At 41.3% G+C, this 14,000-nt stretch overlaps 1 protein-coding gene across 1 annotated transcript; it reads left to right on the top strand.

The window, feature by feature from the left end:
- The first annotated feature begins 3,798 nt into the window (after window positions 1-3,798).
- LOC125141061 (mucin-2-like) lies at window positions 3,799-13,756 on the top strand. Its single transcript, XM_047812604.1, has 2 exons — window positions 3,799-5,913; window positions 13,744-13,756. Exons 1-2 carry the CDS (start codon window positions 4,220-4,222, stop codon window positions 13,754-13,756), a joined length of 1,707 nt encoding a protein of 568 aa, XP_047668560.1. The 5' UTR covers window positions 3,799-4,219.
- The last annotated feature ends 244 nt before the right edge of the window (window positions 13,757-14,000 follow it).

Below are 14,000 nucleotides of genomic sequence, written 5' to 3' on the forward strand. Positions count from 1 at the left end.
AAAACCAATAGAAACAACTGCAGTGACAACTACTGTTAACCCAAGCACAATTGCAGAAATGACCACTGCTACAACCTTGACATCTACAACACCACCAACAACAGCAGAAACAACTGCACAGACAACAACTAACACGCCAACAAGTACAATTACTGAAACAACCACGACAGAAGAAAGAACCAATGCTACAGCTGTATCATCCACTACATTGACAATTAGCACTGCAACAAGTACAATTCCAGAGACAACCACTGCTACAACTGAAGCATCCACTACAAAACCAACAACAGAAACAACTGCAGTGACAACTACTGTTAACCCAAGTACAATTGCAGAAATGACCACTGCTACAACCTTGCCATCTACAAGACCACCAACAACAGCAGAAACAACTGCACAGACAACAACTAGCACTGCAACAAGTACAATTCCAGAGACAACCACAGCTACATCTGAAGCATCCAATACAAAACCAATAGAAACTGCAGTAACAACTACTGTTAACCCAAGTACAATTTTAGAAACAACTGCACAGACAACAACTAAGACCCCAACAAGTACAATTACTGAAACAACCACAATGGAAGAAAGAACCAATGCTACAGCTGTATCATCCACTACATTGACAATTAGCACTGCAACAAGTACAATTCCAGAGACAACCACTGCTACAACTGAAGCATCCACTACAAAACCAACAACAGAAACAACTGCAGTGACAACTACTGTTAACCCAAGTACAATTGCAGAAATGACCACTGCTACAACCTTGACATCTACAACACCACCAATAACACCAGAAACAACAACCACATTGACAACAACTAGCACTGCAACAAGTACAATACCAGAGACAACCACTGCTACATCTGAAGCATCCACTACAAAACCAACACCATCACCAACAGCAGGAACAACTACATTGACAATAACTAGCACTGCAACAAGTACAATTCCAGAGACAACCACTGCTACAACTGAAGCATCCACTACAAAACCAAACACAAAAACAACTGCAGTGACAACTACTGTTAACCCAAGTACAATTGCAGAAATGACCACTGCTACAACCTTGACATCTACAACACCACCAACAACTAGCACTGCAACAAGTGCAATTCCAGAGACAACCACTGCTACAACTGAAGCATCCACTACAACATCAAAAACAGTATCTGACACCACAATTTTATACACAACACAAGCTAATACAAGCACAGCAACAACAGCAGCAGAAACAACTGGGGAGACAACTACTATCACCCCAGCAAGTACAATTCAGAGTTCAGAGACAACAATTGCTGCAACTGAAGCATCCACTACAAAACCAACAACAGAAACAACTGCAGTGACAACTACTGTTAACCCAAGTAGAATTGCAGAAATGACCACTGCTACAACCTTGACATCTACAACACCACCACCAACAGCAGAAACAACTGCACAGACAACAACTAGCACTGCAACAAGTACAATTCCAGAGACAACCACTGCTACAACTGAAGCATCCACTACAACACCAACAACAGTATCTGACACCACAACTTTATACACAACACAAGCTAATACAAGCACAGCAACAACAGCGGGAGAAACAACTGGAGAGACAACTACTATCACCCCAGCAAGTACAATTCAGAGTTCAGAGACAACAAGTGCTGCAACTGAAGCATCCACTACAAAACCAACACCACCACCAACAGCAGGAACAACTACATTGACAATAACTAGCACTGCAACAAGTACAATTCCAGAGACAACCACAGCTACAACTGAAGCATCTACTACAAAACCAACAACAGAAACAACTGCAGTGACAACTACTGTTAACCCAAGCACAATTGCAGAAATAACCACTGCTACAACCTTGACATCTACAACAACACCAACAACTAGCACTGCAACAAGCACAATTCCCGAGACAACCACTGCTACAACTGAAGCATCCACTACAACACCAAAAACAGTATCTGACACCACAATTTTATACACAACACAAGCTAATACAAGCACAGCAACAACAGCAGCAGAAACAACTGGAGAGACAAGTACTATCACCCCAGCAAGTAAAATTCAGAGTTCAGAGACAACAATTGCTGCAACTGAAGCATCCACTACAAAACCAACAACAGAAACAACTGCAGTGACAACTACATTGACAATAACTAGCACTGCAACAAGTACAATTCCAGAGACAACCACAGCTACATCTGAAGCATCCACTACAAAACCAATAGAAACAACTGCAGTAACAACTACTGTTAACCCAAGTACAATTGCAGAAATAACCACTACTACAACCTTGACATCTACAACACCACCAACAACAGCAGAAACAACTGCACAGACAACAACTAGCACTGCAACAAGTACAATTCCAGAGACAACCACAGCTACAACTGAAGCATCCACTACAAAACCAACAACAGAAACAACTGCAGTGACAAGTAAATTTTTAGAAACAACTGCACAGACAACAACTAACACCCCAACAAGTACAATTACTGAAACAACCACATCGGAAGAAATAAACAATGCTACAGCTGTCTCATCCACTACATTGACAACTAGCACTGCAACAAGTACAATTCCAGAGACAACCACTGCTACAACTGAAGCATCCACTACAACACCAACAACAGTACCTGACAGCACAATTTTATACACAACACAAGCTAATACAAGCACAGCAACAACGGCAGCAGAAACAACTGGAGAGACAACTACTGTCACCCCAGCAAGTACAATTCAGAGTTCAGAGAGAACAAGTGCTGCAACTGAGGCATCCACTACAAAACCAACAACAGAAACAACTGCAGTGACAACTACTGTTAACCCAAGTAGAATTGCAGAAATGACCACTGCTACAACCTTGACATCTACAACACCACCACCAACAGCAGAAACAACTGCACAGACAACAACTAGCACTGCAACAAGTACAATTCCAGAGACAACCACTGCTGCAACTGAAGCAGCCACTACAAAACCAACAACAGAAACAACTGCAGTGACAACAACTAACACCCCAACAAGTATAATTTCTGAAACAACCACAACGGAAGAAGTAACCAGTGCTACAGCTGTATCATCCACTACATTGACAACTAGCACTGCAACAAGTACAATTCCAGAGACAACCACTGCTACAACTGAAGCATCCACTGCAACACCAAAAACAGTATCTGACACCATAAATTTATACACAACACAAGCTAATACAAGCACAGCAACAACAGCAGCAGAAACAACTGGAGAGACAACTACTATCACGCCAGCAAGTACAATTCAGAGTTCAGAGACAACAAGTGCTGCAACTGAAGCATCCACTACAAAACCAACAACAGAAACAACTGCAGGAACAACTACTGTTAACCCAAATACAATTGCAGAAAAAACTGCACAGACAACAACTAACACCCCAACAAGTACAATTACTGAAATAACCACAACGGAAGAAATAACCAATGCTACAGCTGTATCATCCACTACATTGACAACTAGCACTGCAACAAGTACAATTCCAGAGACAACCACTGCTACAACTGAAGCATCCACTACAAAACCAACAAGAACAACTGCAGTGACAACTACTGTTAACCCAAGTACAATTGCAGAAATAACCACTACTACAACCTTGACATCTACAACACCACCAACAACTAGCACTGCAACAAGTACAATTCCAGAGACAACCACAGCTACAACTGAAGCATCCACTACAAAACCAACAACAGAAACAACTGCAGTGACTACTACTGTTAACCCAAGTACAATTGCAGAAATAACCACTACTACAACCTTGACATCTACAACACCACCAACAACTAGGTCTGCAACAAGTACAATTCCAGAGACAACCACAGCTACAACTGAAGCATCCACTACAACTCCAAAAACAGTATCTGACACCATAAATTTATACACAACACAAGCTAATACAAGCACAGCAACAACAGCAGCAGAAACAACTGGAGAGACAACTACTATCAACCCAGCAAGTACAATTCAGATTTCAGAGACAACAAGTGCTGCAACCGAAGCATCCACTACAAAACCAACACCACCTCCAACAGCAGGAACAACTACATTGACAATAACTAGCACTGCAACAAGTACAATTCCAGAGACAACCACAGCTACATCTGAAGCATCCACTACAAAACCAATAGAAACAACTGCAGTGACAACTACTGTTAACCCAAGCACAATTGCAGAAATGACCACTGCTACAACCTTGACATCTACAACACCACCAACAACAGCAGAAACAACTGCACAGACAACAACTAACACGCCAACAAGTACAATTACTGAAACAACCACGACAGAAGAAAGAACCAATGCTACAGCTGTATCATCCACTACATTGACAATTAGCACTGCAACAAGTACAATTCCAGAGACAACCACTGCTACAACTGAAGCATCCACTACAAAACCAACAACAGAAACAACTGCAGTGACAACTACTGTTAACCCAAGTACAATTGCAGAAATGACCACTGCTACAACCTTGACATCTACAACACCACCAATAACACCAGAAACAACAACCACATTGACAACAACTAGCACTGCAACAAGTACAATACCAGAGACAACCACTGCTACATCTGAAGCATCCACTACAAAACCAACACCATCACCAACAGCAGGAACAACTACATTGACAATAACTAGCACTGCAACAAGTACAATTCCAGAGACAACCACTGCTACAACTGAAGCATCCACTACAAAACCAAACACAAAAACAACTGCAGTGACAACTACTGTTAACCCAAGTACAATTGCAGAAATGACCACTGCTACAACCTTGACATCTACAACACCACCAACAACTAGCACTGCAACAAGTGCAATTCCAGAGACAACCACTGCTACAACTGAAGCATCCACTACAACATCAAAAACAGTATCTGACACCACAATTTTATACACAACACAAGCTAATACAAGCACAGCAACAACAGCAGCAGAAACAACTGGGGAGACAACTACTATCACCCCAGCAAGTACAATTCAGAGTTCAGAGGCAACAATTGCTGCAACTGAAGCATCCACTACAAAAGCAACAACAGAAGCAACTGCAGTGACAACTACTGTTAACCCAAGTACAATTGCAGAAACAACTGCACAGACAACAACTAACACCCCAACAAGTATAATTACTGAAACAACCACAACGGAAGAAATAACCAATTCTACAGCTGTATCATCCACTACATTGACAACTAGCACTGCAACAAGTACAATTCCAGAGACAACCACTGCTTCAACTGAAGCATCCACTACAACACCAACAACAGTATCTGACACCACAACTTTAATCACAACAACTGGAGAGACAACTACTATCACCCCAGCAAGTACAATTCAGAGTTCAGAGACAATAAGTGCTGCGACTGAAGCATCCACTACAAAACCAACAACAGAAACAACTGCAGTGACAACTACTATTAACCCAAGTACAATTGCAGAAATGACCACTGCTACAACCTTGACATCTACAACACCACCAATAACACCAGAAACAACAACCACATTGACAACAACTAGCACTGCAACAAGTACAATTCCAGAGACAACCACTGCTACATCTGAAGCATCCACTACAACACCAAAAACAGTATCTGACACCACAATTTTATACATAACACAAGCTAATACAAGCACAGCAACAACAGCAGCAGAAACAACTGGAGAGACAACTACTATCACTCCAGCAAGTACAATTCAGATTTCAGAGACAACAAGTGCTGCAACTGAAGCATCCACTACAAAACCAACTACAGAAACAACTGCTCTGACAACTACTGTTAGCCCAAGTACAATTGCAGAAATGACCACTGCTACAACCTTGACATCTACACCACCACCAACAACAGCAGAAACAACTGCACAGACAAAAACTAGCACTGCAACAAGTACAATTCCAGAGACAACCACTGCTGCAACTGAAGCATCCACTACAAAACCAACAACAGAAACAACTGCACAGACAACTAACACCCCAACAAGTACAATTTCTGAAACAACCACAAAGGAAGAAAGAACCAATGCTACAGCTGTATCATCCACTACATTGACAATTAGCACTGCAACAAGTACAATTCCAGAGACAACCACAGCTACAACTGAAGCATCCACTACAAAACCAACAACAGAAACAACTGCAGTGACAACTACTGTTAACCCAAGTACAATTGCAGAAACAACTGCACAGACAACAACTAACACCCCAACAAGTACAATTACTGAAACAACAACAACGGAAGAAATAACCAATGCTACAGCTGTCTCATCCACTACATTGACAATTAGCACTGCAACAAGTACAATTCCAGAGACAACCACAGATACAACTGAAGCATCCACTACAAAACCAACAACAGAAACAAATGCACAGACAACTAACACCCCAACAAGTACAATTTCTGAAACAACCACAACGGAAGAAAGAACCAATGCTACAGCTGTATCATCCACTACAACACCAACAACAGAAAGTGAAATCTCCACTTTGTACACATCACAACCAACAACAGCAGAAACAACCACGTTTACAACAACTAGACCTGCAACAAGTTCAATTCCAGAGACAACCACAGCTACAACTGAAGCATCCACTACAAATCCAACAACAGAAAGAACTGCAGTGACAACTACTGTTAACTCAAGTACAATTGCAGAAACAACTGCACAGACAACAACTAACACCCCAACAAGTATAATCACTGAAACAACCACAATGGAAGAAATAACCAATGCTACAGCTGTATCATCCACTACATTGACAACTAGCACTGCAACAAGTACAATTCCAGAGACAACCACTGCTTCAACTGAAGCATCCACTACAACACCAACAACAGTATCTGACACCACAACTTTAACCACAACAACTGGAGAGACAACTACTATCACCCCAGCAAGTACAATTCAGAGTTCAGAGACAATAAGTGCTGCGACTGAAGCATCCACTACAAAACCAACAACAGAAACAACTGCAGTGACAACTACTGTTAACCCAAGTACAATTGCAGAAATGACCACTGCTACAACCTTGACATCTACAACACCACCAATAAAACCAGTAACAACAACCACATTGACAACAACTAGCACTGCAACAAGTACAATTCCAGAGACAACCACTGCTACATCTGAAGCATCCACTACAACACCAAAAACAGTATCTGACACCACAATTTTATACACAACACAAGCTAATACAAGCACAGCAACAACAGCGGGAGAAACAACTGGAGAGACAACTACTATCACCCCAGCAAGTACAATTCAGAGTTCAGAGACAACAAGTATTGCAACTGAAGCATCCACTACAAAACCAACACCACCACCAACAGCAGGAACAACTACATTGACAATAACTAGCACTGCAACAAGTACAATTCCAGAGACAACCACAGCTACAACTGAAGCATCTACTACAAAACCAACAACAGAAACAACTGCAGTGACAACTACTGTTAACCCAAGTACAATTGCAGAAATAACCACTGCTACAACCTTGACATCTACAACACCACCAACAACTAGCACTGCAACAAGTACAATTCCAGAGACAACTACAACTACAACGGAAGCATCCACTGCAAAACCAACAACAGAAACAACTGCAGTGACAACTACTGTTAACCCAAGTACAATTGCAGAAATAACCACTGCTACAACCTTGACATCTACAACACCACCAACAACTAGCACTGCAACAAGCACAATTCCCGAGACAACCACTGCTACAACTGAAGCATCCACTACAACACCAAAAACAGTATCTGACACCACAATTTTATACACAACACAAGCTAATACAAGCACAGCAACAACAGCAGCAGAATCAACTGGAGAGACAAGTACTATCACCCCAGCAAGTACAATTCAGAGATCAGAGACAACAATTGCTGCAACTGAAGCATCCACTACAAAACCAACAACAGAAACAACTGCAGTGACAACTACATTGACAATAACTAGCACTGCACCAAGTACAATTCCAGAGACAACCACAGCTACATCTGAAGCATCCACTACAAAACCAATAGAAACAACTGCAGTAACAACTACTGTTAACCCAAGTACAATTGTAGAAATAACCACTACTACAACCTTGACATCTACAACACCACCAACAACAGCAGAAACAACTGCACAGACAACAACTAGCACTGCAACAAGTACAATTCCAGAGACAACCACAGCTACAACTGAAGCATCCACTACAAAACCAACAACAGAAACAACTGCAGTGACAACTACTGTTAACCCAAGTACATTTTTAGAAACAACTGCACAGACAACAACTAACACCCCAACAAGTACAATTACTGAAACAACCACATCGGAAGAAATAACCAATGCTACAGCTGTCTCATCCACTACATTGACAACTAGCACTGCAACAAGTACAATTCCAGAGACAACCACTGCTACAACTGAAGCATCCACTACAACACCAACAAGAGTACCTGACACCACAATTTTATACACAACACAAGCTAATACAAGCACAGCAACAACGGCAGCAGAAACAACTGGAGAGACAACTACTGTCACCCCAGCAAGTACAATTCAGTGTTCAGAGAGAACAAGTGCTGCAACTGAGGCATCCACTACAAAACAAACAACAGAAACAACTGCAGTGACAACTACTGTTAACCCAAGTAGAATTGCAGAAATGACCACTGCTACAACCTTGACATCTACAACACCACCACCAACAGCAGAAACAACTGCACAGACAACAACTAGCACTGCAACAAGTACAATTCCAGAGACAACCACTGCTGCAACTGAAGCAGCCACTACAAAACCAACAACAGAAACAACTGCAGTGACAACAACTTACACCCCAACAAGTATAATTTCTGAAACAACCACAACGGAAGAAGTAACCAGTGCTACAGCTGTATCATCCACTACATTGACAACTAGCACTGCAACAAGTACAATTCCAGAGACAACCACTGCTACAACTGAAGCATCCACTACAACACCAAAAACAAAATCTGACACCATAAATTTATACACAACACAAGCTAATACAAGCACAGCAACAACAGCAGCAGAAACAACTGGAGAGACAACTACTATCACGCCAGCAAGTACAATTCAGAGTTCAGAGACAACAAGTGCTGCAACTGAAGCATCCACTACAAAACCACCACCACCACCAACAGCAGGAACAACTACATTGACAATAACTAGCACTGCAACAAGTACAATTCCAGAGACAACCACAGCTACATCTGAAGCATCCACTACAAACCCAACAACAGAAACAACTGCAGTAACAACTACTGTTAACCCAAGTACACTTGCAGAAATAACCACTACTACAACCTTGACATCTACAACACCACCAACAACAGCAGAAACAACTGCACAGACAACAACTAGCGCTGCAACAAGTACAATTCCAGAGACAACCACAGCTACAACTGAAGCATCCACTACAAAACCAACAACAGAAACAACTGTAGTGACAACTACTGTTAACCCAGGTACAATTTTAGAAACAACTGCACAGACAACAACTAACACCCCAACAAGTACAATTATTGAAACAACCACATCGGAAGAAATAACCAATGCTACAGCTGTCTCATCCACTACATTGACAACTAGCACTGCAACAAGTACAATTCCAGAGACAACCACTGCTACAACTGAAGCATCCACTACATCACCAACAACAGTACCTGACACCACAATTTTATACACAACACAAGCTAATACAAGCACAGCAACAACGGCAGCAGAAACAACTGGAGAGACAACTACTATCACCCCAGCAAGTACAATTCAGAGTTCAGAGACAACAAGTGCTGCAACTGAAGCATCCACTACAAAACCAACAGCACCACCAACAGCAGTAACAACTACATTGACAATAACTAGCACTGCATCAAGTACAATTCCAGAGCCAACCACAGCTACATCTGAAGCATCCACTACAAAACCAACAACAGAAACAACTGCAGTGACAACTACATTGACAATAACTAGGACTGCAACAAGTACAATTCCAGAGACAACCACAGCTACAACTGAAGCATCCACTACAAAACCAACAACAGAAACAACTGCACAGACAACAACTAACACCCCAACAAGTACAATTTCTGAAACAACCACAACGGAAGAAAGAACCAATGCTACAGCTGTATCATCCACTACAACACCAACAACAGAAAGTGAAATCTCCACTTTGTACACATCACAACCAACAACAGCAGAAACAACCACGTTGACAACAACTAGACCTGCAACAAGTACAATTCCAGAGACAACCACTCCTACAACTGAAGCATCCACTACAAATCCAACAACAGAAACAACTGCAGTGACAACTACTGTTAACCCAAGTACAATTGCAGAAATGACCACTGCTACAACCTTGCCATCTACAACACCACCAACAACAGCAGAAACAACTGCACAGACAACAACTAGCACTGCAACAAGTACAATTCCAGAGACAACCACAGCTACAACTGAAGCATCCACTACAAAACCAACAACAGAAACAACTGCAGGAACAACTACATTGACAATAACTAGGACTGCAACAAGTACAATTCCAGAGACAACCACAGCTACAACTGAAGCATCCACTACAAAACCAACAACAGAAACAACTGCAGTGACAACTACTGTTAACCCAAGTACAATTGCAGAAATGACCACTGCTACAACCTTGACATCTACAACACCACCAACAACAGCAGAAACAACAACGACGTTGACAACAACTAGCCCTGCAACAAGTACAATTCCAGAGACAACCACTGCTACAACTGAAGCATCCAATACAACACCAACAACAATATCTGACACCACAATTTCATACACATCAGAAGCTAATACAATCAGAGCAACAACAGCAGCAGAAACAACTGCATTGACAACTACTGTTAACCCAAGTACAATTTTAGGAATGACCACTACTACAACCTTGACATCTACAACACTACCAACAACAGCAGAAACAACTACATTGACAATAACTAGCACTGCAACAAGTACAATTCCAGAGACAACCACTGCTACAACTGAAGCATCCACTACAACACCAACAACAGAAACAACTGCAGTGACAAATACTGTTAACCCAAATACAACAGCAGAAACAACTGCACAGACAACAACTAACACCCCAACAAGTACAATTTCCGAAACAACCACAACGGAAGAACTAACCAATGCTACAGCTGTATCATCCACTACAACACCAACAACAGAAATTGAAATCACCACTTTGTACACATCACAACCAAAAACAGAAACAACTGTAGTGTCAACTACTGTTAACCCAAGTACAATTTTAGAAATGACCACTGCTACAATCTTGACATCTACAACACCACCACCAATGGCAGAAACAATTGCACAGACAACTAATACCCCAACAAGTACAATTTCTGAAACAACCACAACGGAAGAAATAACCAGTGGTACACCTGTACCATCCACTACAACACCAACAACAGAAATTGAAATCACCACTTTGTACAGATCACAACCAACAACAGCAGAAACAACCACTGTTAACGCAAGTACAATTTTAGAAATGACCACTGCTACATCCTTGACACCTAGAACACCACCACCAACAGCAGAAACAACTACATTGACAACAACTAGCACTCCAACAAGTACAATTCCAGAGACAACGACTGCTACATCTGCACTATCCACTACAACACCGACAACGGGATTTGAAACCACAATTTTATCCACAACAAAAGCTACAGCAAGCACAGCAACAACAACTGCAGAACTAACTCGAGTGGCAACCGCTAGCAACCCAAGTACTTTGGAAACAATTACAATTGAAGAAATAACCACTCCTACAACTATACCATCCACTTCAACACCAACACCAGAAATAACCACTTCAACATTATACACAACTATATTGACTACTACTAACACCCCAACAAGTACTATTTCCGAAATAATAACCGCTACAACATTGACATCAACTACACCACCAACAACAGATTTTACCACCCCTACTTTAGACACAACAGAAGATACAACCATGGCATCATCAACAGCAGAATCAACTATAGTGACAACTATTACCACTGCATTAAGTAAAACATTAGAGCCAACAATAACAGAGGAAACAGAACCAACTACACAAGCACCCTCAGTAATGTATGTTAATGAAGTTTCTATAAGTATATATTCTATGTATTTTACATCTATGCATCATATATATATATATATATATATATATATATATATATATATATATATATATATATATATATATATATATATATAATTTAATCTAGCCACAGTGGTTGTAAAATACAGTGAGTTCTCTGCTGGTCTAAAGTGATTTCTGTGCTGTATAAATATAGATGGCTGCATCAGAAATTACATCTGGTCTAAAATGTGGCAAATATAAACATTGGCTATATTTAACACTTATTTTCAGAAGAGAGAGGAACATAGAGTTACAAATAAAAGTGGGGGTGGGAGTATGCATGTAGAGTACATTCTTTATAGATGAGGCAATCTGAGAGAGATTAGTGACTGCAAAGTGCTGGTAGAAGTAAGTGGAACCAGACATCATCGGATGTTGATGTGTAAGATGGCTCTGGTGGTCAGGAAGAAGAGGAGAGGAAAGATGAAAAGAAGACCAAGTAGTGGACGTTGAAAAAGGACAAGGTTTGGGTGGTCAGGAAGAGCTTTCAGATGACTGGGAAACTACTGCAGAAGTGGTCAGGGTATGAGGGTGTGTCTTCTGGAAGGAGAAAAGTAGATAAGGAAACATGGTAGTGGAACAAGCATTCAGAGGCTTACTAAAAAAAGAAGTGGGACATAGAAAGGACTGAAGAGAGTAGACATGTTTACAAGGAATTGCAGCACAGAGTGAATAGGGACATGAAGTGAGGGATGTGAAGGCCAAACAGAAAGCATACAAAGAGTTGTATGACAGGTTAGGTGAATCAAGAGTGGAGAGTCTGTTGGTCCAGATGACATACCTGTAGAGGTGTGCAAGTGTTCTAGTGCCGATCTTTAAGAGCAAGGGTGATGTGCAACTACAGAGGTATAAAGTCGATAATCCACACAATGAAACTATGGGACAGAGTAGAGGAAGATAGACTAAGAAAGTGGATATTTGTCTTTGTGAATTTAGAGAAAGCGTATAAGAGGGTGCTGACAGAAGAACAATGGTACTGTATGAGGATGTCAGGAGAGTCTGAGAAGTACATCAGATAAGTTCAGGATATTTATGAGAGGAGTATGACAGCAGTGAGATGTGCTGTAGATCAGACAGGGGAGTTCAAGGTGGAGGTGGGGCTACATCAAGGATTAGCTTTGAGTCCATCCTTGTTTGCTATGGTTATGGACACGATGACAGATGAAGTCAGACAGGAATCGCCATGTATAATTGTTTGACATTGTGTTCTGTAATGAGAGTAGGGAGCAGGTGGATGAACACCTGGAAAGGTGGATGTAAGGAATTCTCATCCGTCACTTGGACAGGTTAACCCTCTTTCATCTGCGCCTGGGCAGGAGAGCCTAAAATTCAGCCTGTCGTTCCTCTGCTCGGTTTCTGTTCTCCACAAGGCCTTGGGGAAGTCTCAATGAAACACACACGCGTCAGTCTTTCAAGAAGTTCCAAGAGGGAGGGTGTAGTGAGTGTGTGTGTGTGTTGGTATGTGTGTGTGCATCTGTGTTTAAGTGACCTCTCAGTTACCCCAATTAAGTCATATCTTATCAGGGAAGTGAACCTATACTTCCCTTAGTTCCCATGGTTGGTAACATAAAGAATGATTATGGCAGGGCCATCTGTGGTAAGGCTAATTATGGTAGGGACAAGAGTGTGTCTGTCTGTGTGTGTGAGGGGGGTGTATGTCTCTGTGTGTGTGTATGTGAGAGAGAGACAAAGAACAATGTGCTCTTTACAGACAGTCTATAACATTACCAGAAAAGATTGTTTTATGCAACTA

This window comes from Tachysurus fulvidraco, chromosome 4 (genome assembly GCF_022655615.1).
Source record: "Tachysurus fulvidraco isolate hzauxx_2018 chromosome 4, HZAU_PFXX_2.0, whole genome shotgun sequence".
In the NCBI taxonomy this organism is placed as follows: Eukaryota; Metazoa; Chordata; class Actinopteri; order Siluriformes; family Bagridae; genus Tachysurus; species Tachysurus fulvidraco.